The sequence below is a fragment of the Ornithodoros turicata genome, chromosome 6, assembly GCF_037126465.1.
Source record: "Ornithodoros turicata isolate Travis chromosome 6, ASM3712646v1, whole genome shotgun sequence".
NCBI classification, from domain to species: domain Eukaryota; kingdom Metazoa; phylum Arthropoda; class Arachnida; order Ixodida; family Argasidae; genus Ornithodoros; species Ornithodoros turicata.
The window spans coordinates 47,547,481-47,564,073 of NC_088206.1; the positions used below are offsets into that span (position 1 = coordinate 47,547,481).

The 16,593-nt window shown below is 42.7% G+C and overlaps 1 protein-coding gene and 1 long non-coding RNA gene across 4 annotated transcripts in view; both read left to right on the top strand.

The window, feature by feature from the left end:
- Nucleotides 1–4,040: 4,040 nt before the first annotated feature.
- On the top strand, nt 4,041–4,411 carry LOC135396629 (uncharacterized). Its single transcript, XR_010423482.1, has 3 exons — nt 4,041–4,087; nt 4,166–4,262; nt 4,341–4,411. It is a non-coding gene; the product is annotated as an uncharacterized LOC135396629 (long non-coding RNA).
- Nucleotides 4,412–8,369: 3,958 nt separating this feature from the next.
- Nucleotides 8,370–16,593, top strand: part of LOC135396630 (probable methyltransferase TARBP1) — a 48,598-nt gene continuing 40,374 nt past the window's right edge. For 2 of the 3 annotated variants that reach the window (XM_064627698.1, XM_064627699.1), the window contains exons 1-8: nt 8,370–9,659; nt 10,284–10,490; nt 10,595–10,647; nt 10,718–10,818; nt 12,392–12,527; nt 12,590–12,686; nt 15,419–15,593; nt 15,694–15,915. In XM_064627698.1, coding sequence (XP_064483768.1) covers nt 8,661–9,659; nt 10,284–10,490; nt 10,595–10,647; nt 10,718–10,818; nt 12,392–12,527; nt 12,590–12,686; nt 15,419–15,593; nt 15,694–15,915 — 1,990 coding nt within the window. In that variant the 5' untranslated portion in view covers nt 8,370–8,660. Of the gene's footprint in view, nt 9,660–10,283; nt 10,491–10,594; nt 10,648–10,717; nt 10,819–12,391; nt 12,528–12,589; nt 12,687–15,418; nt 15,594–15,693; nt 15,916–16,593 lie in introns of those variants that run through there. The other variant, XM_064627700.1, reaches the window with a different exon arrangement.

Below are 16,593 nucleotides of genomic sequence, written 5' to 3' on the forward strand. Positions count from 1 at the left end.
GAAGGCCAAGAAATCTCATAATCAGTAAAATAGAAAACAATGTGCGAAAGTATATGAAGTTCGGAATGTTGCACATGTTGTGCATAACTTTTTCTTGTGTTGCCGTCGGAGCCACCAGACATGATGGTGGTCTGTATGTTGCCTGCTACGGTTCAGATGCGTTCCTGTGTTTTTTTTTCCGACTTACTATGCTTCTCTGTCTCACGGACTCGCATAAATCTCACACTTGCAATATGTGCACTGTGCCCTTGTGTCACGATGTGTGACTGGACGCAGTTACCCGTCAATTACTGACAGCATAACCGGTACTTCCAGAATACTTAGGAGGTATTTTGGAAAGGCGTGCATGTAACCTATGCGTTGCGTGAGAAAGGGACAAACTGGAAAGTACTCAAAGAAACTAGTGCTGCTAAGAGCAGCAAGCTGCAGGGAGCACACTGGAGTTCTCTGTGATTGGCCCTGAGCAGTTATGTCTGGTGAAAAGTAGCATGATTTCATGTTATTCTTCGTCAAAGCTTGTTGTCCACCGAAATGAGACAGGAAAATCACAATTCTTCCTGACCCCATAAAGGGATTTTCATGTCCCTAAGTCGCTGCATATATCGGAAAGTCACAGAAAAAAAATTTGATACTCTGAAAAACAAAATTTTATTGCTACATATAGGCCCTGAAATCCACAAAATTTATTCACTATTCCCTGAATTGTACAACACACTGTCAGTGGCATAAGCACAGGCGCTGCAATGGACAACAATGGAGACAAGGAGTGAGTAAGGAGATGAAAATTGCTGAATTGTTGTTGGCTTCAGAAAGCATGTCCGGGACCCATGGACGCTGCAACCTGCAGTTGACGATAGCAGGGGCGCAGCTGGATTTTCGCCACTTTCTCGGACGGCCATCACGAGGCTCAGACCCCTGCAACAGCCGTTACTTCAGCTGTCCTACTGTAGTTCAATGTAAAAGACTGTGACTGGTCTGCTACATCCAGGCCCGGCGAGAGAAATCGCGGCCCCGGAAATCAATCATGTCCAGAACCCCACCTCACTTCCCGATAACGTGGACTTAGCATATGATGAGGACGGGCTTTGGGTGATGCGAGGCGCTAAAGCAGGGGCACCTGGGTGCCCGCCCAAGCATGATAGAAAGTAGAAATTTGAGTTTGAAGGTGGAAGAAGCAAACAACAGAAAGAATGAAGCAAACAATTATTCTTCATACAAATTCATAAATTCATGAACAAAGTCTACGACAGATCAATATAGCCAGCACCGCTTGCAAGGCGCGTTACCCCGAAAATAAGGTACCTTAAAAAGGGTAGCTGATGGGCGCCCACAACCAAACCACATAGGCCTCTTAAGCCGCAGGGAAAAGGAAACTCGAAACAAACGAAAAATGATCATGTGCAGGTAGTAGGGCTCAAAACTCCGCTAAAATAGATTTTTAAACATATGTCGCAAGAAATCGCAGGATACCAGAAGACAGCAAGTTACACTACGCTGACAATTTTCTGAGGTACAGCGGAAAACGTGTGAAGGAATTGAAGGAATCGTAAAATATATAAGTGCCAGAATGATTTGGAAGTGGAAAAATAAATACGAGCACAAATGAGATGCTGAAGTGACCAGAAGTGACATTGAAATGACAATTTATTTTGCACAGTTGAAATACTGAGAAGAAAAGAAAGCTCACTCAGCCTGTGTATTGGCTATTAAACTGGCCATATGACACTGTGCTCTGTGTTGGCACTGCAGCAATTCTCCTAGTGCACTATTGCGATTGTTACATGCAATGAGATAACAACAACAACTTTATTTTTGACCTTGGAGACTGGTTGGATGAGATATGTAGTTGGTGGACTACATATTTTGTCCTTCTTAAGCTGTAAAAGACTGTAAGAGTGCATTGCTGAGCTGTGGAAAAAAAAAAAAAGAACGAAACAGGTTCAGAATTGACGAAGCATGTGGCGAGCTGTTCAGAATGTGTACAGTTCTCTTATACAACTCTTTCAATTACGTATGTTAGAGTAGCGACACAGTGGTTAACACTTGAAGCTGAACTGACCGCAACAGCACCCTGATGCATGGGCATGGCTTTGGTTCAACTCCTTCATCAACCTTTACAGCTTCTTTCACTGTGAATTCTGAATTCATTAAAAGTATTGACTGATTTGACTTGTTAACGCATGGTCTGTTTCGTTGAATTAACAAAACCGAGGTACATGTTTCAACATACAGCACACCAGCTGGCTTTGCAGCACTTATCTTTTTTCGCGAAGTTACGTTGAATGTATGTGGAGTAGAAATATTTTTAATATTGGCAAGAAAAATTGGCATGCACTTGGAGATGCACTGCATGCTGGAAGGAGGAAGTTCAGCGTTGCCAAAATGCTTGAGTTTGTCTACTTGAAGGAAACACACTTGGGAAAGAAACTTGAGACTTGAAACACACAACTCAAGCATGAGTGTGACACAAGTATTTTTAACATTGGAAAGAAATTTCTCAAACTACTACAGACAGGAGTACTGTTTTTTAAATTTTGGCCATCGTGTGAACATAAGGAGTGAATGCGATGAAATTGATTTCTGGATTGCTTCACGATGTCTGAAATTGAATCTCAGTGAGGTGAAAATATTTTTAACACTGGGAATGAACATTGGCAAGTGCTTTGGAAATGGGCATTGCAGCTAAAGACAGGATGTGGCTGGTAAAGCATTGAGCAAATGAGGTGAAATTGGTTTCTGGAAAACTACAGAGTGTCTACTTATAGGCTATGGACCTAAACTGCATCCCATTGGGTTGGAAATATTTTTAACACTGGAAAGAAATGTCGGCAAGTGCCTCGGAGATGCGTACTGCAGCGAAATGTAAGAGGTGGGTGGGGAAAGCATTGAGCAAATGAGGTGAAATTGGTTTCTGGAAAACTACAGAGTGTCTAGTTATAGGGTATAGACCTAAATTACATCCAGTTGGGGTGGAAATATTTTTAACATTGGAAAGAAATGTCGGCAAGTGCCTCGGAGATGCATACTGCAGCGAAATGTAAGAGGTGGGTGGGGAAAGCATTGAAAAAATGAGGTGAAATTGGGTTCTGGAAAACTACAGAGTGTCTACTTATAGGCTATGGACCTAAACTGTATCCCATTGGGTTGGAAATATTTTTAACATTGGAAAGAAATGTTGGCAAGTGCCTCGGAGATGCGTACTGCAGCGAAATGTAAGAGGTGGGTGGGGAAAGCATTGAGCAAATGAGGTGAAATTGGTTTCTGGAAAGCTACAGAGTGTCTAGTTATAGGATATAGACCTAAATTGCATCCAGTTGGGGTGGAAATATTTTTAACATTGGAAAGAAATGTCGGCAAGTGCCTCGGAGATGCGTACTGCAGCGAAATGTAAGAGGTGGGTGGGGAAAGCATTGAGCAAAGGAGATGAAATTGGGTTCTGGAAAACTACAGAGTGTCTACTTATAGGCTATGGACCTAAACTGCATCCCATTGGGTTGGAAATACTTTTAACATTGGAAAGAAATGTCGGCAAGTGGCACGGAGATGCGTACTGCAGCGAAATGTAAGAGGTGGGTGGGGAAAGCATTGAGCAAATGAGGTGAAATTGGTTTCTGGAAAACTACAGAGTGTCTAGTTATAGGGTATAGACCTAAATTGCATCCAGTTGGGGTGGAAATATTTTTAACATTGGAAAGAAATGTCGGCAAGTGCCTCAGAGATGCGTACTACAGCGAAATGTAAGAGGCGGGTGGGGAAAGCATTGAGCAAATGAGGTGAAATTGGTTTCTGGAAAACTACAGAGTGTCTAGTTATAGGATATAGACCTAAATTGCATCCAGTTGGGGTGGAAATATTTTTAACATTGGAAAGAAATGTCGGCAAGTGCCTCGGAGATGCGTACTGCAGCGAAATGTAAGAGGCGGGTGGGGAAAGCATTGAGCAAATGAGGTGAAATTGGTTTCTGGAAAACTACAGAGTGTCTACTTATAGGCTATGGACCTAAACTGCATCCAGTTGGGGCGGAAATATTTTGAACATTGGAAAGAAATGTCGGCAAGCGCCTCGGAGATGGGTACTGCAGCGAAATGTAAGAGGTGGATGGGGAAAGCATTGAGCAAACGAGGTGAAATTGGTTTCTGGAAAACTACAGAGTGTCTACTTATAGGCTATGGACCTAAACTGCATCCAGTTGGGGCGGAAATATTTTTAACATTGGAAAGAAATGTCGGCAAGCGCCTCGGAGATGGGTACTGCAGCGAAATGTAAGAGGTGGGTGGGGAAAGCATTGAGCAAAGGAGGTGAAATTGGGTTCTGGAAAACTACAGAGTGTCTACTTATAGGCTATGGACCTAAACTGCATCCAGTTGGGGCGGAAATATTTTGAACATTGGAAAGAAATGTCGGCAAGCGCCTCGGAGATGGGTACTGCAGCGGAATGTAAGAGGTGGATGGGGAAAGCATTGAGCAAATGAGGTGAAATTGGTTTCTGGAAAACTACAGAGTGTCTACTTATAGGCTATGGACCTAAACTGCATCCAGTTGGGGCGGAAATATTTTGAACATTGGAAAGAAATGTCGGCAAGCGCCTCGGAGATGGGTACTGCAGCGGAATGTAAGTTTGGTAGGGAAAGCATTGAGCAAATGAGGTGAAATTGGTTTCTGGAAAACTACAGAGTGTCTATTTATAGGCTATGGACCTAAACTGCATCCCATTGGGTTGGAAATACTTTTAACATTGGAAAGAAATGTCGGCAAGTGGCACGGAGATGCGTACTGCAGCGAAATGTAAGAGGTGGGTGGGGAAAGCATTGAGCAAATGAGGTGAAATTGGTTTCTGGAAAACTACAGAGTGTCTAGTTATAGGGTATAGACCTAAATTGCATCCAGTTGGGGTGGAAATATTTTTAACATTGGAAAGAAATGTCGACAAGTGCCTCGGAGATGCGTACTGCAGCGAAATGTAAGAGGTGGGTGGGGAAAACATTGAGCAAAGGAGGTGAAATTGGGTTCTGGAAAACTACAGAGTGTCTACTTATAGGCTATGGACCTAAACTGCATCCAGTTGGGGCAGAAATATTTTGAACATTGGAAAGAAATGTCGGCAAGCGACTCGGAGATGGGTACTGCAGCGAAATGTAAGAGGTGGATGGGGAAAGCATTGAGCAAATGAGGTGAAATTGGTTTCTGGAAAACTACAGAGTGTCTACTTATAGGCTATGGACCTAAACTGCATCCAGTTGGGGCGGAAATATTTTGAACATTGGAAAGAAATGTCGGCAAGCGCCTCGGAGATGGGTACTGCAGCGAAATGTAAGTTTGGTAGGGAAAGCATTGAGCAAATTAGGTGAAATTGGTTTCTGGAAAACTACAGAGTGTCTATTTATAGGCTATGGACCTAAACTGCATCCCATTGGGGTGGAAATATTTTTAACATTGGAAAGAAAAATCGGCAAGCGCCTCGGAGATGGGTACTGCAGCGGAATGTAAGAGGTGGGTGGGGAAAGCACTGAGCAAATGAGGTGAGTAAAATTGGTCTATGGAAAACTGCAGAGTGTCTACTTATAGGACATGGAGCTAAACTGGATGCCATTGGGTTGGATATATTTTTAACGTTGGCAAGAAACACAGGTAAGTGCTTGAGAAATGGGCCATTGAACGAAATGCACGGTGGGTCACGAAATGATTGAAGTGATATGAATTTGATTTCTAGAAGGGTTTAGAATGTCCATTTATAGCATATGAACTTACCTTAATTATGTGTGAGGTAGAAATTTTTGTAAAATTGGAAAGGTGCTGAGGAGTGGATGGTTCGGAGGCGTGATGCACCCTGGAAAGTGCAAGCTGAGTGGTGAAATGAATGAGTAAACGACATGAAATTTGTTTCTGGAACGCAGGATAATGTCTAGTTATAGGATATGCACTTAGCTTGAGCCCAAGTGGAGTAGAAATATTTTTAACATTGGAAAGAAACATCGACATGTGCATAAAAAATGGGCCATTCAGTGAAATGCATGAGCCGTGTCATGAAAGGACAGAGCAAATGAGGTGAAATTGATTTCTGGATTGTCTCAGGGTGTTTGTCTACAGTAAATGGACTTCAATTGAATCTCAGTGCGGTAAAAATACTTTCACATCGGAAAAAAATTTCACAAAGTGCTCCGGAAATGACGAGCATTTTCAAAACGTTCCCATTTAGTGAATAAAAATTGAATGAATGAGGTAAAATTGGTTTTTAGATTGCTTCAGGGTGTCTATTTATAGGATGTTGACTTAAATTAAATCTTGGTGGGGTAGAAATATTTTCAACGTTGGAAAGAAATGTCGGCAAGTGCTGTGGAATGGGCATCGCAGCGAAATGCGTGAGATCAGTGATGAAAGTATTGAGGAAATGAGGGGGAACTGACTTCTGAAAGGCTTCATAATGTCTATTTAAGAATGGTGACCAAAACTGAATCTAAGTGGGGTAGAAATATTTTTAACATTGGAGTGCAGGATCAAACGTGTCATTTCTGCACATAAAAAATTTACCAAATGGCATTAAATGCATTTCTAGAGCAGAGCTTGATTTCTAGTTGTAGGCTCTATATATGTTTAGTCTGAGTAGTGAAGAAATATTTTTAAAACATGCAATAATTTCTGCTGACGGCTTGGATGGAATGTAGGACAAACCATGTAATTTCTGGAAATAAAGAATTGAACAAATGACGTGAAATTCATTTCTAGGGCAGGGCATGATTTCTAGTTACAGAAAACATAAATATATTTAGACTCAGTGGGGCAGTAAAATTTCGAAGATTGGCAAGAATCATCGGTAAGTGGATAGGAGATGCGTCGTGCCGTTAAGTGTGAGAGTGGAGTGATGAAAAAAATTGGGGAAAGGAGGTGAAACTGATTTCTGGAACATACCATAATGCCTACTACTTTAGTAGAGTTATATTAAGGCTGGATTAAAAAACACTCTTGTGAGCTTTACATTGAAATGCGAAGAAATGCTTCGGCCAGGAGGTGTGTCGCGTGAGGTAGTTCATTAGTCAAATTAAATGAGTTCAATTTTTGCAGTGGTCTTGGTAACGTATTTAGGGACAACGCAGCGTCTGACGTGCACTAAAATACAGTTTGTTAGACCTTTCACTGCGGTCTTGTTGCATGAGTGTCCGCAAAGGGTCCCCGGCAGGAGGTTGCGTGGAGCATTTTATTTCCGAAGAGACAAAAAATAATAGCGTTTCACTCCTCAAGCTTCACTTACGACGCACGCATGAAACCAAAGCAGTAAGAAACACGGACACTACCTTGATAGCGATTTCATACTCCAAGGAATTTCTCACTTCATTGTTGGTTATGTGCGAAATCAAGTTAAACTTAGATACCTCACCCTTTGTTTTGACTTAGATGCGAAGAGGACTCCCGAATCTGCTGAAGTTCGGAAGACAAGCAATAACTTGTATCTGTTCTGTCTTGGAAAGGAAATGCTGCTGCATCATATAGCTTTCTAAGTGGTTTCGCAGGTTTTAGTGACCTAGGGACCTTTTGTATATATCTTTTTTTTGCCTTTTAAACTGTGTGTTTAAATTGTTTGTGATGAGAAATACGCTGAACGAAATACAGATGAGAAACCACGAATGGTAGCTGGTGACCGAGGTTAAAAATATATAAAAAACACACACACGCTGACTGGCTGCGGCAAATGTGACCTCACTTCCCAAAATAAATAATTCACTAAGGTATCTGCTTGATCCCAGAACTGTACTAGCCGCGTCATTTGGTAGCTCCCATAGGAGGTCCTGAGGATATGACGGGGAGTCTCACTTTGTCACATTTCTAACAAATTGAGGACCTGGTAGGGAAGTCCTGGGGATGTTATCCCTGTCCGCTGATGACTTTCCTCGGACGTACCCAGGAGGTTATTGTGTTCTTGGGGAGAATGGCAACACCCACGGGGGGGGGGGGGGAACGCCGTGGCTTTTTGTAGCAACTTTACAACAATGATCATTCACTTTGAAGTTCAGGGTTAGAAAATGCAGCGACGAAACAGGAATAGTATCGATGTCATCCGCCCCTCTCGCCTATTTTTAGAAAAGATGCACTGACGATTGCTCGATCGTATTGTTTGCGGCGGTTGTTGCGGATTGCGCTACCGCTACTGTTGTCGGAACAAGCGGTTATCGTTGTTGGAAACTTAACCATTAACAGCCAGTTAGTGTTACCGTTGTTTAACTGCAACAGGGGGGTTGCCGTTACTGTTGTTGTAACTTTAACAGCCAGTTAGTGTTACCGTTGTTGTAACGCTAGCTACTGCGTCAAACAAAAACGACCCGCCTTGCCTCACGCTGAGGTATGACGTCACTTCCTGTAATCTCGTTCCCAGTTGCTTTTCTTATGTTGAACTTGTGTAATTTCCGCACATGGCGAACCATGATTGAAACCAAAACTTGTACGCAAAATATAACGTGCATCTCTGTCGTTTATGCAGTTTATTTCCATGAATGACTGAAACACTGCCGGAGGACGATTTATCACACTCACAGAATGATAAAGAGCCTTCGAGCGGTTGTCTTTCCCATTCGCCGCAGCGGGTGGAGTTCGTCTGGCGTCTTCGCAAGAGTCGTCTGACGTTCATTTATTTTGAGTGAAGCACAGTTATTTGTTTTCCTCTTCTCAGAATGAGTCAAGATATGCTAACTATGGTGCTTAAACTTATTCACAGCGATGGCGAGGACCTTGTTCTGCTAGACAAATTATCTACGTCTTGGGGAACGCTGGAAGCAGGGGATGGAGTGTCTGACTTATGCCACATAACAAATTGTTTTTTAAACCATACACTAGGCGACAAAGAGCTACTGTCGACAGCACAGAAGGGGACCCAACTGTTACCGAAGACTGTTGTCGCATTCATAATAAGTAGCTTAAGAAACCCTGAGTCGTGCCATTTTGACAGCGCAGAGGTGTCTCACATCGCAGAAGTCGTTGAACAGCTTTTGAAATTTACAGATTATTATACAGAAAATACAGAAGATTATTCTGGGACTCCCGTCATTTTCGAGGAGCTTGCTGGAGCAATCAGCTCTTGTTTGGGGCAGTTGGTAACTGCTGCAGACTTCGACAATCCACCTGCGGCCTTGTATCTTTCTATTGCTAGCCTACTGCCACTTGCAAAAGCATTTCAGAGCGTTTCGCTTGATGAATGTTACGCCCACATTTTGAGACTGCTGATGTCTGGGAAGTCTCATGATGTTACAACATACATTCTGACGAGGTTCCTCCCTGCTATTTCGAGTTCAAGACAGTTTGCATCTTTCATTGAGAAAGCCTTCTCGTTCATTGTCTCACTTTTCTCCACCCATACTTCCGACGATCTGGCAGAAGTGTGCCCGCATATGTACGTGATCCTAACTTCATTTATTGAACATGTTCATTTTACTTTTGGTAAGGCTAGTTGCCCTTTGACTAGTGAACTCTTCTGGTCTGTTGTTCAGAGTGGACTAGTCAATGGTGACTCCCTCACACGTAAAAGATCCATGTATGTGGTACGAAAAATTCTGAGTTGCTATGTCCATTCCGAGTTAGAGATACAGACAAAGCTCTTCCACTGTGCACATAAAGAACAGCTAGAGTCATGGAGAGTTCTGTTGATCATTCTAGAAGTTCTTGAAGAGAAGCAGGTTTGTTTCATTTCGTGTTTTGTACCAGGGAACGGTAACGGTGGACGCAACGATAACAGAAACACGTACAAAGTTCCTTCATTACCAGAAATGAAAATGAATTGCTGGTATTGAATTAGGGTAATGGCTATTACCGCTACTCAGCAACATGAGTGAGCTCATTTCTATGGCTCTATTTCCTGTAATACATTCTGCAAGCACCCTATGACACCATGGGAAATGCGACGTTGGATGTCTAGGACACATCCATCGTGTTCGTATGCCCATCTGGATATAAAACCGTAAATGTATTTGTCCCCCATATCCATATGGATTTGCAGGACGCTGACTTTCGGTGGGATCATATACGAGATGGAGGCACGTGTCTAAAGCTTTCGTTTTAAACCGTAGAAGCTGCACAATTTCGTAGAAGCAAAATTACTCATGTGCTCTAAAGCAGCCCTCAGGTTAAAGCTACACAGCTGAAAAGTGTACCAACTTGCAGTTTCATAAGAGTCGTTTCATTAGGTGGAACATAGCAACAATAAACTTGAAGGGCTGGTATCTGAAACGGAAATATGCCCCGTTACCTTTCCCTATTTTGTACCAGAGAGCTTATCAACAACACTCTGTTACTTATTTCAGCCGCATGCTGTGAAGCCAGCTCTGGCAAAATTCTGCACAGTGCTGGAGCAGTACAATCCTTCAGATCACATGCACGTCTCCTGGATCCTTACAGTTTTTCACCGAATGTTTCTTCATGAGAGTCGAACTGTTGTCAAGTGGGCCCTCTCAAAGTTCATGGGCACAGAATCTGTCATCAAGTTCATGTTTGAGGAAAATGAACATAAGGTATGACAGCCAGTGCTGGAGTGTTTGGGGGTAAACTTCTATAATTACTGCAGAAGACATACACATCTGTGTAGTTGTCTGCTAGCTAATATGTGACATTTCAGTTTCTCTGTGGTCCGTTGGTCGATGTGCTGAACAAGCCAGGCTTATTCACAAGGTACAGGACAACATATCTGTCTCCCATGATGCCATTTCATACCATTTCTGTTTATTGTTGTTTACTGCAGGGAAGAAGGAGATCTCTTTGGATCGCCCATGCTACTGGCAAAGTGCTTGACCAATTTTCTGGAACTTTGTGAAGTCCAGCTTTCTCGTGCTGACCAGTTTAGTATGTGGCATCTGCGTTTTATACAGGGCGTCCCAGAAAATGTGTCACTGAATTATAATAAAAAACCACACTCCCTAGAATCATGTGGTCAACAGCATTTGTTCTAACTAGGTTTTTGCCACCTCCTGATGTGAATGTCATATAACGTAAGTTTAATTATGTAAATTTTTGCAAACTGAACTCCGAAATTTGCCAAGTAAAGGTGACTTTTTTACCCCACCAATGTGAAGAGCGTGCCAAATTTACTCAAATTAATGATAATTGACTGGGATATTGAGGAGTTATCCCGTTGGAAAAAATAGCCGCACATCATCCTCTACGGAGCTCCCAGAGGATAGCGCGCAGTGAATTTTTCAGCACAATCATTGTCAGTCCGACGAGAGGAGGTTGGAAACCCAGCCTACACCTGCATCGTAGAAAGAGATAACACAGGCATGGCTTATCAAGTCCGGCTTCCACTGGGATCATGCCTTCCCTCTCCCAATTTCAAGAACTGTTACTTTTTCTACTATCACTCTGTGGGCTGGGTTTGCAAACTCCTTCTGTCGGACTGACAACGATTGCGCTCAAAAAGTCATCAAGCGCTATGCTCGGGTGCTCCGAAAAGCATGATTTTTGGCGATTTTTTTCAATGGGATAGCTCCTGAATGTCACTGTCAGTTATCATTAATTTTTGATCAAATTTGGCATGCTCTTCATATTGGTGGAGTAAAAAAGTGACCTTTACTTGACAAATTTTTGAGTTCATATTTACATGATTAAACTTACATTACATGACATTCACATCATGGTGTGGCAGAAACCTAGTAAGAACAAATGCCCTTGACCGCATGATTCTAGGTATCATAGTTTTTTTAATTCAATGGCACGTTTTCTGGGACCACCCTGTATGTATCAGTCAGTCATGAATGTGTCATGAAATTGATAAATGACAGAATGTACTTACAGGTGAAGTCTTGCTGCCTTAAAATGTATGCATGCACAACACTTAGCTCAATATATTCAGGAACATTTCCCAGTGCCTGCCACCACCAAGATAGTTTTAGTAAATTTTTGTTTCTTTGTATTTTCATGCTACGTGTAGTTTAAACGTATGTGTCAGTTAGGCAATGAAATAGCATAAATGCAGGCTAGCTGGTGGATGAACTTCATACTAAGAAGATTTTAGCACGGGCACACAAAAGAACAACAAAACGCACATGACTTAAAAAGTTTTCTGTGTTGTGTCGTGTTTTTTTTTTCTCTTCTTTTCTTTTTTTTTTTTTCACGTGTCCACACTGACTTTTTTTAGTATGGAGTCAGTTCATCGCAGCCATGTTCTTGCTCTGTTGTTGTGCATGCTGCTACAAGTTGGATCTGTATGCTGCAATCATAGTTGAGAGAACACTTGTAAGATAAGTATAGCATGTTATAAGTTTTGACGTGTGACTTAGTATCATCCATTTGCCACCCCACTTAAAACATAATGGTCTGTAGAACCTTGTTCTAGGTTACACAATATGCATATAGTAAGGTGAATATAAAGTGCAAATATGTATCAAGATACAATAATGTAAACTTTGTTTGTGTGCAGGAACCTTTGTTCCCAACCTGTTTGCAGCTGTGGTAAAGCAGACTTGGAATGGTGTGTCACTTGTCCATGTCAGCTTTGCACTTTCCCACCTGCGACCGATGCCAGTTCTGAGTGGGGACTTGTTGCACAGTATTGGGTACTTGTTCAACTCACCCTCTTTGGTACAATACTTGCATGAACCCTATGCTACATTTACAGCAACATGCTCACAAACATTCAGCGCTTTCAAGAGCCTATTCTACGTGCTGCAGTGCAATGCTACTGGCTTGACATCTCTCTACGACTCATTGACCCGGTGAGGACACTATTATTTAGTTCATTATTTTTTTATAACCCCAGGTCACATAATAGGTGACATAGTACAATGCTACTTTTAAACTTAGAATGCACGTTCGATTCATTAAAATGTATGTGACCTTTCACACTGGATTTCTTGCAGTAGTAAAGAAAACGTAACATGTAAAATGTAAAACAGTGTAAAAATGTAACATGTTATGTATAGGGTGTTCCTTTGCAGAGCAATAACGTAGCTGTCGCACAGCTTCACTCACGTTCACATCCACAAGGTAGACTACTTTTTGTTGTTTACTGGCACTGTAAACACACACAAGGGTGTTTACTGTGGGATATCCCATGACATCTGCTCGCTCGTCGACGATAATAGTTAGTTTCACTCTGTTTCACTCCGTTAGTTTCACTCAGTTTGACCTCCGGGTGCTTGTTGAAAACCTCAAGCAGTTGTTACTGCCGCAGCTCGTCCCCTCCGAGCATGGTTTTTCCAGCAGGGCAGTGCTTTCGCATTAGCTTCTCGCATGAACTTCTTGCTCAATAATTATTCCACATGTGGAAAGTGTGAGGACAAACTCGTAAATAATGCCTTGTGCATTGTTTTTCTTTTTCTCATTGATGATAGCAGACATTAAAGAAAGTTTGGACTCCTTTCGCTTTGTTTTTAGGCTGCTAGGCCTTGCTGAGGTCAGATGCTCTCTTATGCGGTCATAGGGCATCTTCAACTGGTGTAATGGCAAAATAAGGTTGCAAAATTAAGCAACACGCAAGCACGTCTTCGCCGTGTTTTACAATCTGCAAGTCCTTGTATTGCACCGTTCAGTCCTCCAGTTGCTACCGTTTTCATGACAAAGGACAGCGACTAGAAATGGGAACTGCATCGGAGATGCCCCCGCAAAACTATACGCAGCCGACAAAACCCAGCAAAAGCTGGTGCAAATTAGCACACGTGCCACGGCTGAGGGGGGCATGCGCAAATGCGCAAGGGGAAGAAAGCCAACTAAAAATCATTGAAACTGACCAGTAGAAATTGTACTGAACCCGATCATGTTGAGTCCATCTCATCTTGTGTGTGGTTCTGCCCTTTCGTCCTCGTCTTTGTCACCACTCCTCAGACTCAAGGAGATGTTGCCTTCAACACCGATCACTTCCTGTGTCACTCAGGTGATATCAGGTTCTACCTCAAAACACCTGGCAATAAATTATTGCATATTGAGTAACTAACATGCTCAAAATCATCTTTAGTAAACTAAGCAGCTAAAATGTTGGAAGTTAATCTCACCTGATGTACTAAGATAATGGCATACAGACTTTTAATGCGCTAGCATTAGAGTCCTCGGTATGCAAGAATCGCTGCGTGGTCTCTCTGTATCCACTGCGTGGTAAGTGGAGAGAGAAGAAGGGAAGGAGAGGGCTCATTGAGAGCGCGTGACGCTGCCCACCAGTCAGTGCAGCTGTGGTGGTCACAGGTTCAGACGTGTCAGCGTGGTCGCACCATGGGTTATGAAAGCTGTGCGTAGGAGCACCGGCGAAAGAAGGAGACAGACCCTGAGACAGCGCCACCAAGCCGAGTTGGACGAAGCCCGAGAGGCTCGTTTGGCTGCGGATGCTGTCTTGCGTAACGTTGTGTAGGGTCGTGTGAAGGGTTGTGTAGCGTTTGTGAAGGGTCATGGAAGGGATGTGTAGCGTTGTGAAGGGGAGTTCCAAAGGGGTTTTCAAGTTTTAATGCTAACGCGTTTCCGTCGGATCCACCAATGGATCGACCATGTTTTTTTTCCTTTCTCTTTTGTCTCATGGCATGCTCCCTACTTCCTCTTCTGCTTCTTCCATATTGGTATATTTCATTGAAGTGGTACATATAAATAATAATATCCCGGGATGGCAAAAGTGATTGGAGTGGTTCAACAAAGTTCAAAAGTCTTTACAGAAGTGCAGTGAGAAACTTTCAGTAATTAACTTTTTAATTATAAAAGCTACAAGGTCGTCCCAATGAGAACATCTGGTCCCTTCGGTCACCTGATACCATTGCCGTTTTCAGAACAAAAATCTGTTCGATAGATCGTCCGCAAAAATTCGTGAACACGTCTTCCCTTCACCCCCAATGTGAGAGGGTGAAGGAGCACAGTGCCGCCTCATGCGTCGAAGAGGAGCTTTAATTTGTGGAAACAAAGCAAAAAGAAATGTGTCGGGTGACGCTATCCAAACTGCCCTTATCTTGGGTTGCATTTTTTTTTTTTTTTTTTTAAACCTTTTTCCAGGACGCCAGAGGCAATAGTGTGCTCTTTCACCCTCTCACATTGGGGGTGAAGGATAGATGCGTCTTCGAAGATGCGCAATGAACAAAATAAAGAAAAAAATGGTGTTCCTTCACGAATTTTTTGTGGACGATCTATCGAATGGATTTTTGTTCTGAAGACGGCAACGATATCAGGTGACCAAAAGGACCAGATGTTCTCATTGGGACGACCTTGTACCTTTTATAATTAAAAAGTTAATTACGACATTGCCTTAGGAGTTTGCTGGTGCCCTCCTAAGGAATGCCCTTCAGCATATGCTGTACTGCATGTGATTTCATCTGGAAAAAAGTGATATATATATATATATATATATTTTAAATCTGTTCACAGTTAGCTGGGACACACTGTATATCTCCCAAACAGAGATATTTGACTCTTTCATGTAGGTGTGGAGAATCTTAAAAGGGACAGAATTCCAATTGGTGCTTGTGCCTTTCAACAGGATAAAGTGACCTTTGAAGAGCTGTCAACTTTCCTTAGTGTGTTCAAGCAGGACGGCACATTGAAAAGGGGAACAGAGCAGTGGAATAGAACAGCACAAAGAATTGGAGAACTCAACAACATGCAAGCCGTTGACTTTGTCCGTGGATCCATAAGAGAGATACTTGAATGTGACGGTAATTATGCTGAACATGTTGGCTGTGGGCCAACCCACTGACAATCACTTTTGAATAGCTCTGTACCATTTCTTCTGACTGTGTTTGAAATGCCTCACAGCTGACTGCACAAAGCAGGGCATTTGCAGGGTGGCTCGGATAGCAGTGATGTTGCACGATTGTGGGGTGCTTGCTCAACCATCGCAGTGGGAGGAGCTGTTGGGTGATTCTATCTGCATCCTGTCTTCGGCTGCTAGCAGACCCTACCTGTCACTGCACAGGAAGCAGGCAGCTATGGCTCTCTTTTTGGCACTGCAAGAAGAAGCAACATCACTGTTTGATGGTAAAGTTTTGGCAAAGTATCTGTGTGTTGCAACATTGGACGGAGTCACAACGAAAATATTTTATTGGACAGTGAACTGCCGTATTTACTTTCATAATTGATGCTCTGCTTGGGTGACCAAATGTCCTCCCCTTGCATATTTGATGCACTATGACTCTGGTATCATTACCAGGCTCCATCACGTGGAGCCAGCCGTCCCAGCACAAGCGACCGTTGGAGTGAATCGAAGTGGGCCACGAGCAAAAGCCTTCTGGTACTGTTGTGAAAAGCTTTAAGATAACTGCAGTTTCTTGAGTGCTTGGCAGAGCAAAACGATTACTTCATTCAGGAAGATTGTGATTCGAAAAAATGCTCGTTGATTTCAAAGCACCGACTAATTCCAGTGGGGTTCAAATTCTATCCTCACATAGCTAGCTTATTCCCTCTATGATGCTGCCCTTTTGGGTAAAAGAAAGTGCGTTAAATATGCAAGTAAATATGGGAGCTGTACTTGGACTAGTTGTTTGAGGTTGTTCTAACAATCCAGTTGGCTACTCAGAGATGCACTGGGATCATGTTGCATGTTTAATATCTCCACCCAGGACTGAGTGCAATTGTGTATTTCACTCACACTTGAAATCCCGTGTGTATGATGGCAGCAGTCAAAGACATGGGAAAAGTACACCCGCAGATCGAACT